The sequence below is a fragment of the Neolamprologus brichardi genome, chromosome 10, assembly GCF_056152115.1.
Source record: "Neolamprologus brichardi isolate AB-2024 chromosome 10, ASM5615211v1, whole genome shotgun sequence".
In the NCBI taxonomy this organism is placed as follows: Eukaryota; Metazoa; Chordata; class Actinopteri; order Cichliformes; family Cichlidae; genus Neolamprologus; species Neolamprologus brichardi.
Genome location: NC_142113.1, coordinates 26,643,687 through 26,667,089, shown reverse-complemented (window position 1 = coordinate 26,667,089; position 23,403 = coordinate 26,643,687). Strand labels below are relative to the sequence as shown.

Below are 23,403 nucleotides of genomic sequence, written 5' to 3'. Positions count from 1 at the left end.
AACTCAGTAATGCAAGGTGTAGTTTTAAAAGGTTTCTCCACATAATCATGCTGGTCATTCTGCGTAGCTTAGCTGGTGGTTTTTCAGGGGATATGGTGTTATAGGTAGATGTAAATCTAAATGAGAAGTGCTAATGGCTTAGGACTGTTACATCCTAAGACTTTGGTAAGTTATGGAAATACCTCTTTGCACACTTGATCTGGCAAAATACACCTTGCCGGATGAAGTACGGGGTTTGGAAGCCCTTTTGCCTTTTTTGTAGCATAGAGTCAACAAGGTGCTGGAAACATATACCTCACACTAAGTATATTTCCATGCACATTTGTGCTCTCCTGGTGCCCATATGATTTGTCCAGATAATGAATTTGTGAACCAAACGGGTATAACATAATGCTATAACATGAGCCCTCAAAAGACTTGGTAATTGTAAGTCGTAGGTGGATTGTTGGAGTATATAAGAGACATGATTGTTGATTACTGTCCATTAAGACTGCTTCACAAAGATGTCATCTCCTGGTTGCTTGTAGAAGAGCTGCACATTTTAAATGTTAATGGCTTTGATCAGAGTTAAAGCGTGAATGGGATCTTGATTACCCAGAAGCTGTACAAAGTGTGTTCTCTCAATAGCGCGAGTCGTCTTTTGCAGAGGTTTACTCATTTTTCTCAGAATCCATTTTGAATTCCTTTCTGAGAAAATGTATTAATAATTCCTCATACTGAAGAAAGACCTTCCACCAAGATATTGTTACTTTGATATCAAAGCATTCATTTGTTGTGTTTTCTACATTTGATCTACATTTTAATCTATTTAGTCTTTCATGTTGCCTGGAGAAAATGTCTGTGGTGCTCTGTTTAGATGTTCACAGCAGGAAAGTGGAAGCTTTTTCCCCCCCCCCAAACATAGCAGGTGTGTTCAGGATTTCTCCAAGGAAACAGTTTCTCTTCCCTAAACGTAAGGAAAGGTTTCAGTGTAGGTATGCCAAAACCACAAGGTTGATAGTTTAGAACAGTGGTTCTTAACCTGGGTTCGATCGAACCCTAGGGGTTCGGTGAGTCAGTCTCAGGGGTTTGGGCAGAGCCTCCGCCGTGACATGCATGGCTCATTTTGTGCACCAGTAAAAAACATATCTACATCTTAAATTTGAAAAAAATCATATTTTATTTTTCACTAAAGAGGGGTTCAGTGAATTCGCATATGAAACTGGTGGGGTTCGGTACCTCCAACAAGGTTAACAACCACTGGTTTAGAACATATAACTAGGTAACATATAGTACATAAAAGCAAAGTGAAAAACAGCCATTATATAAGACATTATACAGGATGCATATTTGTGGCAGTAATCAATAATTTTAATGATCCTTTTTGAGCTTCATATTTTTCACCTCATTACAGTACTACCACCTACACAAAATGAAGAAAAAAAATAACTTTACTTCTTTTGCATTCTCATTCTTAATTTATGGTACTGTAATTCTGCCAATTTATTTTCTAACTGAGAACCTACAGAGATGGGTTTTCAGGCAATGCAAACATGCTCCCGTGCAACTGCACATTCCTTGAGGATGATGGTGCTGTGCATCGGTCGAATGGTGATTGGTTTACAAGTGGGCAAGAACGGGGAAGAGAGCGACAGGAATGGGAGGAACAGAAAACTGCAGTGGAGACTTTTCACTGTTTTAAGCACTTGGTTTCACTTGAGCTGTTTGTGTGTTATAACTTCTTCTCCACGGCTGGCTGATGGACCATCAACAGCACGAGCAAGAGTAGCCCACAGGCTGATTCTGCCACATGTTTTTGATACAGCTCCCATTTGACAACAGAAATAGTCTACAGCTGCCAACACACTGCCAACATGCTACCACTGTTGAACCATAATTTCCCCATTACACTGTATTCATGGCACAAAGAATGTGGTGTGATTTGGGAACAGATTAGGTTGACTCACCGCTTGCATGCTTTACTCATCCCATTTTCTACCAGTCATTTAAGAAGACGACCTCTGTTCTTTTGAGAAATTTAAGGGCTCTAACGGTGAGTCAGTGGAATCTTAGTGGAAATGGGATTGGAGTGCTGCAATACTTCTCTGACCACTTACTCAGAATGGAATTAATTTCCTGGTTATAGAAGCTGACTTGCTGAAAAAAGTCAACATGTTGTACAGTTGACTCAGTCTAGAATAGGTTACTTTTATAGAATAATAGCTTAGAACTATATTTGTGTTTCTCCCTTCCCACTTTGGAAAGTCCATTTCAGTCTCATAGAAATGCACAAGATGTTGTGACTGCTTTATTGTATATTAGCACCTACTCTTCAATTTGAGCTTATGAGAATTTATGACCCCTTAAAAGGATTAGCTATATTATTATAAGAGCCACAAGCTAGAAAGACCATGGTTTATGCATTCTGTGTCCATCTTCTCTTCCAGCTATTTCATGCCAGAATAGCTTAAAGCAAATGAACAGTAGCTATGCTTTTTTTCTCTCGCTTCGGATCAAAGAGGAAACTTTGGCCCAGGCATCAAGGTTTTTTGGGGACAAGACCAAAGAAAACCACGCAACAAAGAAGTCAGCCTCCTAAATAACAAACCGAAGTGCTTAAGTCTATCAAAGTCTGTTTTGGTGGTTTTCTTTTTTTTTTTTTTCCCCAATTCGTTCGCTTTGAAATATAAACCTTTTCAAAAGTGAGTGTATGTGGCAGGCCATGTTCATATCTGGAGGGACTAAACATTTTTGGAGCACAAAAAGAAAAATCATCTCTCTACTTTTTTTGTTTTGCTTTACATGCACACATACATCATTGGTGTAGGTGGTTGCCATGGAAACCACTATAAGTCAGATTAATTCCTGACAGCGGTCGCAGTCAAAATAAATGGCTTTGGGAATTGGGGCGCGCTCCACATAAAGCAGAGAACTGGGGTAAAATTAGCTTCCCTCAGAGAAGAAGAAGAAGCTGCTGCTAAAATTTAAAACTTAACCTAAGTAAAGCAGTAGTTTCTTCGCTGGATACAAAAAGTATTGCTTAGCAACTTTTGTTAACACAGTGAGGGATACAGCGAGCTTGTCCTCCCCAGAGAGCTCTTCAGATTTTACTTTGCTCAAGGAAAAAAAGTCATTATCTAAGTGCCCTCACTAACTGTCTCCACCAGAAAAACAAAAGCGTTAGATTAATCTTGATTTCACTAAACAGACTCCTAACAGGGCCAATTTGAAAGTGTTCTGATCTTGTCACATGGTCTTCACTAGCAATACATTTGCTTAATTTTCTTCTTATTAACATAAAAGCCAAAGTTTCACTGACACTACCCATTTTTCAGATACTTTAAATTACTGTAGTTTTTCTAATCAAGTGTGTGCAGTTCTGTTATAATGACTCAAATATAGCATCAGAATAAAACTGCATATTATCTAATAAGTGAGACTGCACTGGATATATAAAGTAAAGTAAGTACCACACTTAATTTTTCATTGTACTCAGATTGCCTTGATAGTCACCAGATCTCAATCCAACAGAGCACCTTAAGAATCAGAACACTTATGTATCAAATTATGGTAAATCGCCTGTATTTTTAAATCACAAATGTGACTTTGACAAGTCTGCACCAACTTTGTAATGCTACTATGCCAACCTGGAGGAGGAGGCACCTTGTTGAATCTATGCCAAGAAGAGTTAAGGCAGTTCTGATGGCAAAATGCAGTATTACCAAGACACACCTAATGGTGTCTGGTGAGTGCATTTTGTTATTTACAGACATTTATGAGAATGTTGTGGTTGCCGTGTTGTCTGTTCAAACGTACAGTTATAGGCAGTGCGGTGGCTTCACCCAGTTGGACACAGTCTACAATTTGGGATACAAAGACTGTGCTTCCTACCGGTTTTTCCCAAGTCATTCTTTTGCAGAATGACTTGGGAAAAACTTCTTTTCGCAATTTCTTTTTCCCCAATAAAACAGTGGTTGTTAACCCATTTAAAATAATTAGTCTTACTGTCACTGTAGAAGTGTTGTTGTCATATGTCTTACAAGACTTTGCTTTAAGCGTGCTTGAGGAAACACTTATAGACGATGTCCAATAAACTGCTGTGTCTGGAAGCTTTTGCGCGTCTATGCCCCATGGCGTTCTAGTTTTGTTTGATGGAAAATTGTTGTTCCTGAGTAGTAACCTTCAGTCAGAACAAAGACAGAAGGAGCAGAAGGACACAAGATGTGGATGAAATGCTCTTTACCTAAATTGAGCTCCAGGTTACGCCTATGTTGACCCCTCTCTCAAGTCTCGGCTGCTTTTATTGTGTACATCTGGACTCTTGGGATTCTCTCTTTGTTTCTGTGGCCAGAAGAAAACAATAGATACTCTGTGTAAAGAACCACTAGTAAAAGCCTCTATTTACCATGACAAAGCTGAGGGCCATGAAATGGTCACTGCCGTCGCAGAGAAAGCGGCACAACGCTGACATATAAATCTGTCAGCTACACACACGTAGTCACATAAACTGTTTGCAGTGTCTACAAACGTGCACGTATACACAAAAATAAGCCCGACAGAATTTTAGAAACATACACACACCCCGTTCCGAAACACACCACCCACAGCTGACCACAGATATGCAGCACACAGGATGAGAAACTGGAAGCATTTGGGGAGTTCCAATGTTTCCTTTGTTTCTGCCCGTTTTTCTTTTTTTTTCTTCACCAGACATTTTTAGCAAGTCTTTTTGCAAGCAGTGCAGAACTAAAGTCAACAAAGTATTCGCTTATCTCTCGCTGCTCGAGACCTTTTTCATCACTTTGGGAGCTCATTTCTGATGCAGGCTAATGATACCATCGTCAGTGCATTTACTCCCATTGTCATTTTCTGCTCGCACATTATACACATCAGCATCCTTTTTGCCATTGGTTGGAAATTGTGCCAATGGATTTTAATCAAGGGCTTTCTCTAAAATTATCCTCTTAAATTATTCGTCTCGCTCGCCTTGGTAAAGCAGTCCTGTGGTTTGTGGCTGTATAAAAATAAACTAATACCAAACTCTAACCAGTCCAAATGCATTGGGACAGTTAATGTAGCACATACTGCAAGCTAATGGAAATGTTTTGCAAAAGCCAGTGTGGAAGAAGTCAGGACAATAAATTCCTATTTTCCATAACTGCCTATCAAATACCCAAGTTTGAAGGAAAACCAACATGATTTAGATTCTTTTTAATAAACTTAACCTGTAATTTATTCCTAACCATAAAGATGTTCTGTAAGTGTCTAAACATAACTAGTGTAGCTTAATCCCAACCATAAAAAGTTTCATTATTTTCGAATTACTGTGATATTAGAGGACGATAAATGAAATACTCTTTGAACTCCACACTTCAAATTTCTGTCTGTGTTCAACACTGAGCACTAAGGTCTGAATTATCCATCACTGTATTCTGACAGCATATAAAAAATCTCTCTAGCTGTTTGCTGTATAATCATGAAAACAATCCCACATGAGTCGTGGACTTCTCCTAATAAATCTTTTTTCTGAAGGTCAAGGCTTCCACATCACTGCTGTAGACATGTACTGGTGTTAATGAGAAAGGCTTACAAGGGGAATGTTTCAGTTTCCAAGATATTGCAATCGACTCATCCATTTCAGCTAAAAGGGACCTAGGGGCTAAGAAATTACTGGAGTGCAAACAGGCAACTGCAAGGCATTGTGACGAAAAATGAATCACCAAGTGGTCATTTGTTTGTTTAGACACATTTACATTGTTAAATAGGACAGGGTAAGAGCAGTTGTTTCTCACATATAGTGCAGCACATGATGATTTTCAAGCAAGCTGAAATGAAAGCCAAACTGTTTACCCCTTTAGAAATGATCAACGGCGAAAAATAACATTAACAAATCAGGAGGAAGGAATAGTTGTAGGCAATGGAAGTGCTCTGGCTGACAGATGAAAGGGTATTAAATAGTTATGGGAGCTTATGACCTTGTACATTTTATTTTCTTCCACTGAGATCTATATTACTTGAATGAATGTGTAGAAATAGTCTTTTGGTCACATTTCCATGCTCTACACTTAAGCATTTAATTTGTATTTGTTTTAGGGGGTTTCTTTGTGATAGAGTTGTAGAAATTATAATGATTAAGAATTGATAACGTCATTCCAAGAAGTTTAGCCAGGAAAGTCTGCCGACTGTTACATTTATCACAGTTTCCCCATGAGGATTAGCAGCCAGATAGTGTATTGCTTGCTGCTGTGTTGATAGGACTGGTCAGGGGAGAAAGCCAGGGTTGGCACTCTAGGCGGCAAACAACAGATTGAGGTGATGCGGCAGGCAGCAGAACAGTTGGCTTTGGAGCTTAAAGGAAGGCGCTCCTGTTTAAAATATTGCTTCAAGGATTCACTGGCTGTATTTTAAGATGATTGTAATGCATAAATATTTTGATCCAGACACTCCAAACTTGGTCTCCCTAGGTGTCTGTTGTACCAACTCTGTGAGGTTGTATAACAGATGAAGGTCACGTATTTCTGGATTATTGCTCCTGCCCAATAATATTATTGTATATATATTGTTGGGCAGGAGCGACGGGCTGAGGTCCAAGACATTTAGTTAGCCTAATCTGTCACAGTTGAGTGTGGATGAAGAACAGAACACAGGCAGGCAGAATGAAAACTTAAAGTTTACCTTTTAATGGGTATGAGAAGAGCAGTCCACGGAAAACAAAGTTCAGAGAGGGAACTAAATCCAGGAGTCTAGGGAAAACCACAAAAAAACAGGAAAACCAATCGACCAGGAAACAGCATAGGAAGAGAAAACAAATGCACTGACAAAGGACAAAAGGACTGACGGGGCTTAGTATACACTGAGGGATAATGGGAATTGGAAGCAGCTGTGGGAAATACACAGGAATAGACGACTGGGGAAAAACAAGATGAGGGGAAGTAAAACTGAACACAAGGCATAAAGGACAAATAATTTTGATAATTTGTAAATAATTAAAATAATAATATTAAACAGAATTATTGCTGTCAGCTATAGCACTCGTGTAGGCTTAGCCGTTAAAACCAGGCCACCCTGTGGGATTATCATTAACCTTTTACAGTGTGTTAACTTTGAGTACAAATCAGCGACCCCACATATCCATAAATTTCTCTTGTGGTTTCACTCTAGAGGTCAGTCATTCAGTCACAATGCAAACTCTCAATGCAAACAAAGTCCTACTAATGGGTTCAATTAGGGCCGCACGACTAATCCTTAGAAAATCGCGATCTCAATTCATACTTATGTGCGATCTCATTTCCAAATGACAATGATTAAAAAAAAAAAAAAAAAAAAAAAAAAAAAAGACGACGATTGTACCACATTTTGATCCGGGACGTAATCTGCATGAAAACAAGCGCTCACTCTTCCTGCTCAACAAATGACAAGGGCGGAGCCTTATACCATGTGATACAGAAGCTGGCTGCTAAAATTGGCAGGAAAAAACAACGGAGAGCACCTTAGGGATGACGAGAAAGTGACAGGAGAAAATCCGTCCCGGTCAACCACCCAAACATCGGGAACCTTATACAGCGCTTCCCTATACCCGTCGAACTCCCGCAGGCACAAAGAAATTACGGAGGCTATTACTTATCACCTGACCAAAGATATGGCTCCCATCAACACTGTGCAAAACGAGGGATTTAGGAAAACGATCAACACCCTAGACCAGGGGTGTCAAACTCACATACACAGTGGGCCAAAATTCAAAACTGGAACAAAGTCGTGGGCTTTGTTCCAGTTTTTTGGAACATTAATATTTATTGAAAAAAAATCTTCCTCCAGATATAAGAATGAATCTTTTCTTATGGACTCAAATAAGTTTTGCTGGAAAACTGAATATGGAACAAGCAAAGCTTAATACTAAACAATATATATATTAGCTGTATAATACCAGTAGGCCAGCTCTAATAGTAATTTGGTATGGCGCGGGCCAAATGTAATTAGGCTGCGGGCCAAATTTGGCCTGCGGGCCAGAGTTTGACACCTATGACTTATGGCAAAGTTACAGTCTCAATGTTATTCTTTATTTTTTCTCAGTGTCTTCTTGAGGGACAGTATGTGTATATGTGTACGTGATATTAAATGAATGTTTAAGTGCAGGTTATTGTGCAGACTCAGCACAGAGAATCAAAGAGTTGATTTTTAGTGTGTCACATCAGTGTGGTGGCAGCTGTTCTGGCAGCCAACATCAAAATAGCGTTGTCAAAAATGACAATAGCGTTGGCATTTTTGTTATTTGTGTTTTGTAATCTTTATAAAAACCTAGAAAAAACCACCTCTTAATCTTTGGTATATGGCGAGGCGCTGTGGACATCCAAGTTTGTGATTGTGTAGATTTTTCAAATCAATACCATGGTTGCATCTACTGAAAATCTCTGTGAAGCTTAAATCTCAGTGACCTTGACTTCAAGGTCAGAGGTCAACTTTTCTGAAAATCGGAGGAGTTTCACATTTATAACACAGGTATGTCTACTAGGAGGCTGAAGGGTAGCACTATATATTTATAAACAATCAAAAACAACAATTTAGTTCCAATTTGTATGGAATTTATTTCTGTAAACATGGTGTTTTAGGTCGGATTAAAGGACTGATGTGATGGTAAGTTGTCCGCTGCTCTGAATATTGGTAGGCTTTTTTTTTTTTTTTAAATTTTCACAAGAATTGCTAGTTCCCCTAGAGTTTTGGCCACCCCAGCAATCAGAAGATTCCCTATGAGCAAGCATTTAGCGACAGTGGGAAGGAAAAACTCCCTTTAAAAAGGAAGAAACCTTCGACAGAACCAGGCTCAGGAAGGGACAGTCATCTGCCGCGACTGGTTGGGGTGGGGGGAGTGAAAATTTAAAAAAAAAAGAAAAAGCCAAAGTGATAATTATTGGAGCAGCTTAATTAATATTTCCAGTGTAATTTGCTGTTAATATCCTTTTCCAACCCCAGTTTGTGTTTTTATCACTTTTGTCCAGGGTGGAAGATGCCATGCTGGAGATTGACTCTGTATGGTTTTTCAGTGTTGATACTTGGGAACCTGTTGGAGAGGCCAGGGTTGAAAAAGGGATGCCGTAGAACCTGAGAGGGTGTTATCCGCTGGTGTGCATCCAAGGCCAACATCTCTTTAATTAGGCTGACAAATAAGCGTTGGCCATCTTCTGGTCCTCGTCTAAACATCATTATTTGTTCGAGGTCATCCAGACGTTTAAGTTTTATGTATCTTGTCTCCAAAGATTTGTATCCTGTCTCGTATTTAAATTGTTGGGCGGTCTTAAATGTCCAGCGTTGTTGGTTGTAGTTGTAGTTGTCTTTTGTGAAATAGTCTTCAGTGTACACGCCAGGATTGAGAACATGATCTGGTGGCTGACCCTGAGTCTCTATGATGAATTTCAAAACATCATAATATTTTTTTCCAGGGTAGAGTGGCACCCCTGTAACAAGCTCAACAGCCACCAGCCCCAGAGACCACATGTCACATGCTTCGTTATAAGGAAGGCCAAGCATAACCTCAGGTGCACTATAACCAACTGTCCCCACACGGTCACCAGGCATCACTGCAGACGCAGGACATGCGAGGCCAAAGTCTATAAGTCTGACTTTGACTGGAGACTCATAGCGATTTACAACCATGATGTTTCCAGGTTTGAGGTCAGCGTGCACTATTCCCAAAGAACCCAGGTGGGACAGAGCATTTGTGAGTTGACCTAAAATTGGCCTGACTTCGCTTATGGGGAGACGCCGGTTATTCGGGTCCCCTATGTAGTCCCACAGGCATTGATCTAGGAGTTCAAATTTCAGGCAAACTCGCTCTCTGTCAAGGAAAAAGCCGTTCCATTGAACAATGTTGGCGGCATCTGGATCCAACCTTCGCAGCTGCTCCAGGATGAAAATTTCCTTTTTTGCTTGTTGCAGAATATCAGTGCGGTTCTTGTTCACCTTAATAGCCACAGCTTGGTTGGTTTTGGTATCACGGCATTTGGCTACAATACCAAAGCCCCCTTCTCCAAGGAAAGCCTCTACCTTGTAGTGGTTTCCCAAAATGCTCCCTTCAACTATTTCAAGCTCATCTGAGCGGAAGGATGGGCTGGCTGATGCGTGGATGAATACTTGTTGAGAAAATTCAACCGAGTTTTGAAAACTGCAGTTGATTTTCTCTGATCTCTTGCATTTCAAGTTTGAAGGGTGAAAGACCACCGGGTTTTGTGCTCTTTCAGCACTCATGTCAATGCAAGGGGAACTCTTAGGGTTGAAAAAGGGATGCCGGAGAACCTCCGACGGTGTTATGCGCTGGTTTGCATCCAAGGCCAGCATCTGTTTAATTAAGCTTACAAACAAACGTTGGCCATTTTCAGGTCCTCTTCTAAACATCATTACTTGTTCGAGGTCATCGAGACGCGTCAGTTTTATGTATCTTGTCTCTAGGGACTCATATCCTGTCTCGTACTGAAATTGTTGGTCAGTCTTAAATGTCCAGCGCTGTTGGTTGTCGTTGTCTTCAATGAAATAGTCTTCAGTGTACACGCCAGAGTCTAGAACATGATCTGGTGGCTGACCCTGAGTCTCTATGATGAATTTCAAAACATCATAGTCTTCATTTCCAGGGTAGAGTGGCACCCCTGTACCAAGCTCCACAGCTACCAGCCCCAGAGACCACATGTCACTTGCTTCATTGTAAGGAAGGCCAAGCATAACTTCAGGTGCACTATAACCAACCGTCCCCACACGGTCACCAGGCATCACTGCAGACGCAGGACATGCGAGGCCAAAGTCTATAAGTTTGACTTTGATGGGAGACTCATGGCGGTTTACAACCATGATGTTTCCAGGTTTGAGGTCAGCGTGCACTATTCCCACAGAACCCAGGTGGGACAGAGCATTTGTGAGCTGACCTAAAATTGGCCTGACTTCGCTTATGGGGAGACCCTGGTTTTTCCGGTCCCCTATATAGTCCCACAGGCATTGATCAAGGAGTTCGAACTTTAGGCAAACCCGCTCTCCGTCGTGGAAAAAGCCGTTCCATTTAACAATGTTGGCGGCATCTGGATCCAACCTTCTCAGCTGCTCCAGGATGAAAAGTTCCAGTTTTGCCTGTTGCAGAATATCAGGGTCGCTCTTGTTGACTTTGATAGCCACAGCTCGGTTGGTCATGGTATCACGACATTTGGCTACAATACCAAAGCCCCCTTCTCCAAGGAAAGCCTCTACCTTGTAGTGGTTTCCCAAAATGCTCCCTTTAACTATTCCAAGCTCATTTGAGCGGAAGGATGGGCTGGCTGACATGGTGAAATGTGTCAGCTTGGTCAGTGAATTGCTAAGTAACGCGAAATTCTCTCAAAACTCTCCAAAAGGGTTTGCTTACTGTCAGGTCAAGGTCCGTTGAGCAGCAAAGTTTAACAGAGCAAAGCTCCTATTTAAGGGTTTTTTCTCTCAGCAAGATGATGACATCACAAGGGATCAAAGGCATTCTACTTTGGATCAAAGGCATTCTATTTTTTCAGTTGAAACACTGAAAAAAACAACAGGGCAGGCTGGCGCCCTGTGGGAGGCAGAGGTGATAGGGTAAGGATGCAGAGGATAAGAAAAGATCTTATCTGTCAGCTCATCAGCGAGCAGCCGCAGAATCACAGGTGCAGCTTGGCAGGGGATGGAGAGTGAAGACAAAATCAACAATGACTTATGGCAGGGGTGTCAAACTCAAATACACAGTGGACCAAAATTCAAAACTGGAACAAAGTCGCAGACTAAGATTGCCCAGGCTGAGATTGCCCACCCCTGCCCTAGACAAACGCTACACAGTGCCGTCCCGCAACTATTTTTCTATTGTTGCACTACCTGCTCTATACACGCAGTGTCGAGCAACGGTGGAGACGGAATTTCAAGCAGTACAACATTTTGCGGCAACGACAAAATGTGAGACATTTGTTGTTTTTATGTTTATTTATTGTTTTTATGTTCAGTCTCAACTGTTATGAAGTTGATGTGCAGTTAATGAGCACAATAAATATTTATACTGGAAAAGAAATTGTGAGAGATTTGTGATCTCAATTCTAAGCAAAAAAATGATTGTCATTTTATGCAAATCGTGCAGCCCTAGGTTCAATAGTTAATAATGAATGTGCTTCTCTTTTTAGCAGTTTTCTTATTTAGTCTTATTTTTTGAAGTGAAAATGCCAAAATCTTGTGAAAAAAAAGACACAGCATTCATAAAGTGAGAAAAAGGGTGACCTCATACTAACACTATACTCAGTGATTTTTGTATGAGCATCATTCATTGTCTTTACTGATAAAATACATTGTTTTATGCAATATTTTAGAGAAAACATTATTTAGATGATAAAGCAGCACGCAGTCTATAATGTGTGGTGGTGGTGTCAGTGGAGGCGTCTGTGTTGGTGTTTTTAACTGCACTTAGCATCAACCATACAATGTCTCATCAATCTCACATGCTGACAAATTTCTATCTGTGTCAATGTACCATTATACGTCAACACAACAGAAAGCAAAAGGTACCAGATGGGTGGCACTTCTCAGCATTCGCACTATACAAGCAACATAGAAGGGTTTTGTTTTTCAGTTCTCAAGGAGAATTGGCAGATATATCTGTCCAATTCACCACCCCAACTCCACACCTTTGGAGTCTATTTCATGAAATATAACAGTCATTCCTAGGATACAAGCAGCACAGGAGAGCCTGATCAGTAATAGAGTTCCCCTTCAGTTCTCAGAAAGATTCAGCAGAGAACATTAACCCTTTAAGACCTACCATAGAACCAAGTCCGTCAGAGCTTATATTATATTTTTACATGTTGTAGTGCCATTTTTGGGAGCATTTCAAGTTGCTATACATCAATACAACCATTATAACCCAGATTTTAATAATATGTATGCATTAAGTACATAGTAATTACATAAATTGCAAAAAAAAGTGCAATAAACTACAAAAAAAATGAAAATTGTTTTTGTTTTTTTAACATATATTTCTAGTTAGAGAAATTTAAGAGGCTTATCCCTCAAAACTGTAAATACAAAAAAGTTGCACAAAATAGTTTCCCACCACAGGAAATTTATTTTGAGTGTCTTCATAGTTTTATTTTTGAAATACACAAATTTTTATATACAGCAGAAAAAACAAAAATAAATATTACAGTGCAAATTTGCAAAAAAGCAGCATATGCATCAAAATAAACTATTTCCAGCAGTGCAATATGAGTCCTAAGCATCCCAGAAACAACACAGAAAGTCATAAAGTCAAAGATAACTTTTAAAAACACCAGTATAGTCTCATGAGGCCCTGATGGTAAATATACTACATTTCCGCGAAAATGACGCCACTTCTGGTTTTGGGCAGGTCATGGCGGACATGTGAAAGTTCGCGCTGACATCTATTCCAACATAGGAAGTGTTACAAACAGCTGATCGGATCGGCAAAGCGTGTTTCTGGAATATTATGTTTGTGTTGCTGCAAGTGCTTTTTATGCAGTTTTTGCAAAGCTATATGTGGAAGGAAACCGTCACCTAGGACAAGCTGATGGCATAAGATGTAAGTACAAGTCCTCCGGTTTCATATGCAAAAAAAAAAATTGTGCTAGCTTACGTGGTTGCAGAGCTACCGGGATTTAAAAATAGTTACGCAAAACAGAGCATGCCCGCTCCGACCGGCTTTAAAGGGTTAAGCACGCTTTTAGTCCTAAAGAAATACAACTGGAATTGCTGAAGATCTTCAGAGACATTGAAAACACTTTGGGGGAGGGGGGGCTAAAGAAAATAAAAGAATACAGAATACTGTGTCTTCTACACTACAAAAGTCCAGATGATGAGCCATCCCTATATGTAAGTCAGAACCACCTTGTCTGCTTTTTCACAGGGGAACTAGTGTCAGCCTAGTTTTAGGTGCTTGTCCTCATTTTCAAGGGCAAGGTATTTTTTTTCATGCCATCAGCAGTGGGCTGCACCTAGTCTCTTGCTCTTTCTTCCTGTCTGTTCCTATCCTACACTTCGCTCTGTTCTTCTGTCTCGGCACTGGGTCTGTCTTTCCTCCCTGCCGCCTTATGTACATACATTATTAAACAATCTAAGGAGCGAAAATGCTATAATAGAGTGTCTCAGCATCCAGCTGGACCACAGAGACATGTTATTTTTACCAATCTCCTTCGCCCCATTCAGATGGTTAAATAATGTATGTGTTAGCAGCACATCCACTCTGCTGGATGTAGGGGGATGCAGATGGGAATCATCAGTATGCCAAGTGTGTCATTAAGATGACACCATCCAGTGGCAGATTGCGGATTTCAGACAAATTTCACCATGGAATGCTTGCAGAGAAAATGAGATAGGGTGGGATAGGGAGTTGGTGCAAGTATCTGATTTCATTCCCTTTCTTCTAACCCCCCTCCCTAACTGTATATTTATTTTGTCTCCAGAGCTTGTAGTCATCGCCCTGTGCTTTTTTAAAAAATATTTTATTGAATACTGTCAGGGTTGAGGTTGCTTCTCACTCAGGAATTGTTCCCTTTAAACAATAAGATTCTTCAACATCAATATAGAGGAATGTCATGCTTCTCTGCTTCACCCCATTTTACAGCAATAACGTTCGCTATCACTGTCACCACCCACTGTTATCCAGACTCAAAATGATTTTATCTCTGCACCTGCCATAAAATTGGCTGAATTTGCTCCCTGTCCCTTGCTCCAAAACACCTGCATCATGCTACATTTAAATGAGAAATGTTTGCAATATAAAGCATAGTCACAGTTTGCTTATTACCCTGCAATGTAAAGAATAAATGAATAGTAATGCTGAACTTGGCTATTCTCAATGATAAACATGTTTTACTTGTGTTTTTATCATTGTGTTCACTATAACATACAGTCCAAAGGTATAATTTTCTTATATACTATGAGTCCCCAGTAAACTGCAATATGAGTTTTCCAACATATTTGATGTAAGAAAGACAAACTGCTTGTGTTGTTGTGGTCGTTTGATGTCCTTCCTATGAGTCTCCCTTAAAGGACTAACGCTTCCTGATCTTGTGCTCTCTGGGTTTGTTTGTATTGTCTCATTAAAATGTTTGCTGAAATAGTCAAAACTGTTTCCCACCTTACTTCAGCATTTATTTGCCAGTGACATCAGTCTGTCAGTGTGCGCATGCAGTGCGCATACTAATTGAAAATTCACATTTTAATCACTATAATTATTTGTCTTTGTCGCCAATTATTATTTCCTGCAACAGGTGTGAAGCATTTGCTGACATAGTTGTGGAATGGTACCATTAATACTAAACAGTGTGATTAACCCAGTAGAAAAAATCTAACCTTTAAAAAGAAAAATCAATTTAGCAATTTCAAGTACTTTGCTCTATGCATGGCTCCTCATTTCAGAGACAGAGCTTGTTTGTTTGTTTTTATGAAATGCCCCTTGACCCAGCAGATATCTTAAAACCCTATATGCTATAACAATAACACATATAGAACCATTACGCCAGTGCAAACTGAGTCCATCCATCCATCCTCTTATCTAATTCAGGGTCACAGAGGGGCTGGAGCGTATCCCAGCTAGCATAGGGCACGAGGCAGGGGTACACCTGGACAAGTCGCCAACCTGTTGCAAGGCCAGCACACAGACAGAAAACCATTCACACTCACGCCTAACAGCACTGTGTTTGTAATGTGGGAGGAAGCCAGAGTACCCAGAAACCCACGGGGAGAACATGCACACTCCACAAAGAAAAACTCCAGGCAGATGGTGGATTCATATGGCGTTATTTTTGTGCCACTATTCTGAGCGCACGTAAAAAAAAATTGAGCGCACGTAAAAAAAAGTGTTGTATTTTGAGGAGAAATTTATTTTGAGCGAAGAAAAGCTGAATTTGAGTGAACAAAATTCATTGCTGCGTGCAAAAAATGTATTTCCGTGTTTGCTATTATCCACACACAGAATAGCAGCCCCTCTCGCTCAGTTTTTGCATTTGCGCTCGCTCGCAATGTGTTGCTCGTGCTCTCAACATTTCTGCCCGTGCGCGCTCAACTCTTTCTCTACATCGTTATATTTGTGCCACAAAACCAGCCAATCACAGACTTGGATGCAAAAAAATCTAATTGGCTGTTCTGGTCTCCAATCAGCTCGAAATGACGAAAGGCAATATCCCAGAATCCATTTCGTCCAAAACTCAAACAAGGCAGTGGCGGAGGAACGCAGAGTGGCGGAGTTTGAAATATTACTCTTTCTTGGTCACAAAATAAACTTTTAAGATATTTTCGTGCGAGAATGGTGCTGTGTAAACTTCAAATACCTGCTCGATTTATCAAGACATCACATATTTGCATAAGTGCTCTGACGTTTTTGGAGATGCCTGTTATCCAGGACCACCTTGATGTAAGGCGACAGTGCTAACCACCCCACCACCGTGCTCCAAAGTGGGATTTGGCATAACAAAAGTACTATCAGTATTTAAAATGAGCTCAGCTCTTTGGAATCGACCCTGTTGCATATGTATTCCAGGGTGTTCTTTCGTCAACTTACAAAATATAGGGAGAAACTGTGCCTGTCTTTACAAAATGACCCGTAAAATTAACCACACCTATGAGAGCTATTTGTGGATTGCACTCACATGCTGTTTTGTCCTGTTTAGGAAATCTAGACCTCTATTTTTATTTGGGCTTCAGTCAAGCTAAAACATTTGAAGCTTATACAACTTTCTATTTTTTCTTACTTTACAACATAATGCTACAATACCACAGTATAAAGCATTTCAGAAAATTAAATGAAAATGAATACAATTGAAAAAATCTTAGTGCCAATTAAACCAAATCCACAAGCAGATGACCGGCATATCATTTTATAGGGATTGTATGTATCATAGATTTGTAATTTCATATTAGATGGTTTTTTGGGGGGTTTTATTTTGAGGGGGTAAAAAAAAATTAAATGCAAAAATATTATTGTTTTATAACCCTGTCAGACCAATGGCATTGTAAGATTTTAAAAAAAATCCACAACAGTGCAATAACACAATACAATTTGGCATACGCTAACAAAGACATTGATTTTCAAAAATATGCACCCCAGGCTTGCAAAATTTGACTGAAGAGAAAAGCATTAAAAATAAAGAAATGTCCTGTAAATTTTTATGTTGATTGATTTTTGTTGCCTTAAATTTTTATTTTTATTTGGGGATTTGTTAATTGATTAATTCAAATTGCCCATAGGTGTGAATGCAGGAGTGAATGTGAGTGTGAATGGTTGTCTGTCTCTGTGTGTTAACCCTGCGACAGACTGGCGACCTGTCCAGGGTGTACCCCGCCTCTCACCCTATGCCAGCTGGGATAGGCTCCAGCGCCCCCGCGACCCTGAAAAGGATAAGCGGAAGCGAATGGATGGATAATTTTTATTTAATTTAATTAAATGAATCACACTCAGTCTAATAATCTTCCTACAGTATTATATACCTATTATATATCACGCCCTTTTAAATACATAATTAAATGCATTGTCCCTAGAAGTAATTTTGTTTAATAAATCTACAATAAGACTCAAGAGAGATGTCTTGACTTTCCAATCATCAACCTTTTTTAGCAGTTGTGGCTCAGGAGAGCAGGTCGTCTACTAATCGGAAGTTTGGTTTTTCGATCCCTGCCTGCTCCAGTCTGTGTGCCAAAGTATCCTCGGGCGAGCTGCTGAGCTCTCTCGATGTGTTCAACGGACTGTGAATGTTAGATAGGAAGCACTTAGAAAAGAAAAACATTCTCAGGTGAATGAGACATGTTTCGAGTGCTCGAGTAGAAAAGCACTATATAACAGCAAGTCCATTTACTATTTTTGTTTCGGTCATTTTGCTGTTATTGGACAATGAAAAACGGGAAATGTGGGGCAAAACCAAAAACAGGGGTATTACTTGCAGTAAAGGTTCAGCTTGCCTGGAATTGAATGGGTCAGTCACTGGTCATGGCATTTGCACCCATGAGGTATGCTTTGGAGAAAACCACTCTCTGTTTTGGGTAGCTTCCAAAGCTCTTGTTTAAACAGCGTGCAGAGCATCACAATGAACACAATAATTTGTACTAACATGGGGATTGTCCTAACCCAGCTATTCATAGTGTCATAGCCCTCCAAATATTAATTAAAGGTATTGAAAACACAGACGAGCCCACTCATGACACTGCAGTATATACAGAGTAGGCTGTCAGTCTTTATTAATACCACTGATCAATCTATTCTTATTATTATACGTGTCACTCTCTGACAAATATTCTTAGATACAATATAATTTGATTTGTATTTTCATTTTGAAAAGCTGTGTTCCCCTTTGAAGTGAAATGCACATCTTGAAGAGTTGTTTGTGTACTAAAACGTCAGTCTGTCCAACACTGAGGTTCTTTGAAAGGCTATTTGGGGCATTTTGCACATAGTGTCCTTATCACAATTTACCCGGATCCAACTGTTATGACACTTTGGGCAAAAACTGAAAATAATAATGAAAATAATACTCTATTTAAATAGAATAAGTAGTAGACTTTATTAGTGTGTTTTGAAGCACTATAAATCTTAAACCCAACAGAATATAAACAACGATGAGCAAAAAAAGGAGCAGAAATAAAGAAGAACTCTTTCATGTGTTCCCTTATGTTTCAGAATCCAAACGAGCCTCAGGAAACTCAGCAATTCTAGCAGAGCGAGAGCAATAAGCTCTTTAATCGATGGTTCTCTGGCCTTTGTTGACAACGACAAGTGTCACATCAGGTGTCCTTTTGAGGAAGATTTATTCCTTATTCCAAAAGAATCGGACAGAAAAATCCAATTAAAATGGAATCTGTCAGGACCACAATCTCTTTAGATTGAATATAGGGATGCAGACTCCCTCCATATCTCAGACATGCCAGATAACTTGCAGATCACACAATTTCCTCACAAGACACACAGGCGAACCATCCATTCTGTGTGTCCTCCCTTCCATTCTATTTATAAGTCGCGTCTAATGGCCGGCGGCCATCCACAGAAGTTCAAACACCAGAGTCTCTAAAACACTTGTAGGAGTTATGCATTTCTAATGTTCATAATCATGTAAACCAGACAAATTTATTGGGTGACGGAGAGGGTGGGATGAGAAGTCAGAAATATGCACCTAATGCACTTTAAGCACTGCCATAAATTAGTTAGCATACATTTCATGGTTGATACATATTTAACTTCCCCTCCTGTGTTGTCAGTGGGAGCAGAGTTTATCTTAAGGCAGATTCTTTCTGGGCGAGTCTCTCGGAATGATGATGGGGTAAAAATGATGTGACCACACTGATTACACAAAAGTTAAGCACAGCTGCATGCCTAATGAAGTTGACATGGTGCTAATGCTCTTGATACAGTTCCATTCACTTCAGCTGTCAGTGTCATAACAAGCTTAAGTTCATTGTGCTACTGTATTCAACAGTCTAATTCAAACCCAAATGAGGGATCTGCAAAGCAGTGTTTACATGTGTTGTGAATGGTCAGTGTGGACGCTATACTGAGCCATTATGATCGTGTAATGAAGGCATGCTTTTGATTTAATACAAAATGCCAAATTTTCTTCTTTTTGTATACTGAATTTGTGCTTACCAGACTCTAAATTAACAATTAAATGTGCAACTGTGAGGTTCACCGCATGTTTTTAAAGTTGTTTCTAACATTTCTTGACATTGCGAGTTACATTAGCCTTTTCTTCCACAATCATCAATTTCCTTCTGAGGATTTACAAATTGGACAGATAGATAATTCGATTAAATTTTACTTGAGGACAGTTTTAAGAATGTTTCTTCATTTGGCTTTTAATGAGTTCTGTGGTGATTGTGTTACAGAAGCAATAAAAAAACAGTTTATTTTTCTGTGCTGAATGGATTGGTTTAAGAATTTGTTGCTATATGTGGTCGTATATAAAGGATAACGTGATAATACCTCAGTGGAGTCTGTGTACCTTTGAGCTTAAATTTGTTTTTTTTCTCAAAAAAAAAAAAAAAAAAGGTTTAATCTGCGGTGTGTTAGTCTTCCCACCTAAACTTGCAGAAATGAAATGTCTGTCTGCCTGTTTGATTACAAAAAGCTGAAATAAGACAGATTGTCGACGCTGATTGCAGATTTTCATTGTGGCTGTAAATCAATTCTTTACAAAAACAAAACAACTTCAAATAACTACACCCTCAAACCTGTAACAAATCCACTATGTGAAGTCACACTTTTCCCCACAAAGATGTAATATTTCTCATTTCTAAGCCCCCACTCTCTTTTGTCACGCGTCTAAAAAAGTGACAATAAAATCACAGCATCCAGTTGCAATGCTTAGAGAACAAGCAAAAGCAATTTGTGAATTAAGAGAGTCTTTACATTTTTTTCCCCCAATGCTGAAAGTAAAACATAAGTGCATGTTTAGGTTTATCTAAGCATATATCCCTCGATTATTTACATTTTAGTATAGTGCCATATTTTTTAATCTCCCATTAGGATATGACAATGATCAAATACCAAAGAGTAGCACTTTTTAATGAAGAAATTAGATAGATAGATTAGATAGATATAAATTAGCAATAGAGGGAAAGTTTGCTCATTAATTACTTCAATAATGTAGATGACCTTAAAACATCCAGATTCATGAAGCAAGGTTGTAGGACAACATCCCCCTTCTCAAAAACAAACCTCAAAAGCTCAATATTTCAGGATTAATTTTGTGCTGATTGTAGTCAGAGTGGTGCATAGGTGTGCATAGTGGTGCACATTTGTAAAATATAGGAAGAAATGTGATCGATTTGATTTAATAACGTGAAATGTTTGAATATTCAACTGACTGATTATTAGTTACAATGAACAGTTATCAAAGCTTAACTGCTAATCTTTCACTAGTAGAATTCCTGCAGACTGCTGAAGTATTTCTAATATTTCCTAGATTCCTAGATAGATGTATACTTCCAGGTTAGTTCAGATAGGTGTGGTCTTCTTTTAAGTTCCAAAGTTCACGTAGGCATCGGGGTGGCGAAGTGATTAGGGAGACCTCCCTTCAATGCAAAGTCAATATGAGCATGACCGGGCCGGTGAGTGCAGCTGTGTAGAAGACAAAGCTTTGATCTCATTGTTGAGGTGGGATGGTAGAAGGAGTTTCACACAGTAACGCATGTAGACGAGTGTGCTTATTACCACTGCTTGCTTGATTTTCTGTGCCATTTGAAGTGAACATAAATTCACTCATCAATAAAAAGCCCTGTTCTCTAAACTTTGCTTTATAAAGCCTTTGAAAGATCAAAATGCTAAACTAGCGCAGGCAGCAATTATTAATTGAACATTTTTAGCAGCCTGGAAATAATGAATGTACAGCTACGGAAGATAACCTCTGAGAATACTGCCACTTGATTAAATGCTGTTTCCAAGAACTGAGGGCTATGCTAAAGTTAAACAGAAATGGAATAGAGAAAACACAAGAGGACAAATTATTGTGCTAGTGTATATATATATATATATATATATATATATATATATATATTTAATCATATATATAGTTATAAAGTCTTGGATAGTTCTTGATATTTTATTACATGAGAAGTAGTGGCAAAGGAAAAACTTAAATTCAAAAATTATATTCAGAACCATGTGCCCGATTTAAACAAATGATTCTTCATTTTTTACAAATAATTTGACAACACAGCCAATAAAATTCTTCACATTAGGAAATGAGAGTATATCTTCCAAAAACACAACAAAGGGAGCATGTGGATTGTACCTTTTCTCCAGTTTTATTTATTGAACACACCATATTATTTTAGAATTTTTATTTATAGCACCAAATCAAAACAATGGTCATATTAAGGAGCTTCATATTGTAAGGTAAAGACTGTAAAATAATGCAGAAAACCCGAACAATCTGGCAACCACATGCTTGCTCCCCCTATGAGTAAGAGTGACAAAGGGAGGAAAACCTTCCTTTTTTATGTGATACACGGCGCTCCAAAATCTGTTAAAAAATGTTCTAGTACGACTTTGGTAAGCTACGAAGCAGCACCACTTGATGGATTGTCGGAGCAGTGCGGCTACCGTAGTCAGGAGCCTCACGGAGTAATCAGCTTAGCTCGCTAGTTTCCACCTAAACATGATGTAGCATTTCTGACTGAGGGATTTCTGAAAAAATTAAAATGTACAGCTCTGCTATCACTTCCAACATAAATGAAGACAGAAAACTAAACAGCTGTGACGTTTGTAGGCTTACTGAAGTTGGACTAGCTGGTATATATGATGTGCTGTGATCGTTAGCTACACAGCTATGTTAGCATAACATAAACACAGTGAAGCTCGAGGATGAACGCTAACTTTTTCCCACTAGATAAAAGTTAACGTGAGTGGTTAGGGACAAATGCAATCGCATGGCAGGATGCTGTAAATGGACCAAACTTTAGTCAGGAGAACAACTGAGATAATCCATCCACAATACGAGGTTAGTCATTAATATACTGCAACAACATGGGAATAGAGCAGCTGCGAGAGAATTCAACATTAATGAATCAATGGTACAGAAGTGGAGGAAGCAAGAAGAATAAGGTGAGCAAAGTTTGACTTATCTGACTGTTCCATTTCTCTTAATGCGCCTTAGAATCCGGTGCACCTTATGGTCTGAAAAATACGGTATCTCCAATAAAATAAAACAATAAAAAATGAACAAAAGCGTATTGGTTTTTAAATTATTTTTAATGGTATTCTAATTTAATTTAGGGTTGTTACAAGTGTATACAAAAAAGCACTCAATCTGTATCATCTTACATGGAAGAGACATTTGATGGTTGCTACAGTGTTTAAACTGAGATGACAAATGCACTTCGGGAACACAGCCCAGACATAGAGCTGGATTAAGGTCCCTCCATTGCAGCTAAAGGATATTGAAGTTGCAGCTGTGCATGAGTGATATACAGTGTCTCAGTTGCGAGAACAAGTTTTATTTTTTGTGACCAGTATCGTCCATCTCCCAAGTGATACTTTGCAAAGGTGGCAAGAAAGTCATGTACTCTTACGATGTGTATGAATGTTTGAGATAAATATCCTTTTGTTAGAAGCTTTCATCGTGGCAAGTTGTGCATGGTCAAATGGAAAGGCCCTAGTGGAAAGAATTAACAGGCCACTCTCAATTATGTAAAAGAATTTTATTATATCTCAAGCAGCCAGTGTGGAATCCCCATCCATTATAAATCCAGAACCACATCCCAGAGGTTACAGCCTCTGTTTCTTAATATCTACTCTGACTCCTTATGTCATCAATGGATACATGAATGAGGGGTTCTTTGGTTTGCTTTTATGTCTGTGTCGGGATGATATTGAGAGTGCTTACAGAGAGCAGGAATTGTATCTGGTCCTTTGAGGCATGGTGTGAGGAATAAGCACAGAACTGGCCAGGGGCTGTAAAACAA

The 23,403-nt window shown here is 39.2% G+C and overlaps 2 protein-coding genes across 6 annotated transcripts in view; one reads left to right on the top strand and one right to left on the bottom strand.

Annotated features, from left to right (window-relative positions):
- The window catches only part of ncam1a (neural cell adhesion molecule 1a), a 263,949-nt gene that overhangs the window by 149,874 nt on the left and 90,672 nt on the right, over positions 1 to 23,403 (top strand). The gene's annotated exons all lie outside the window — the stretch shown is intronic.
- On the bottom strand, positions 8,179 to 11,277 carry LOC148100979 (uncharacterized). The gene has a single exon (XM_087846915.1). It carries the CDS (start codon positions 11,275 to 11,277, stop codon positions 8,959 to 8,961), a length of 2,319 nt encoding a protein of 772 aa, XP_087703041.1. The 3' UTR covers positions 8,179 to 8,958.

What these genes read in the sequence shown, in the direction of transcription:
- LOC148100979 (XM_087846915.1), bottom strand. Translation starts at nt 11,277, where the DNA reads ATGTCAGCCAGCCCATCCTTCCGCTCAAATGAGCTTGGAATAGTTAAA.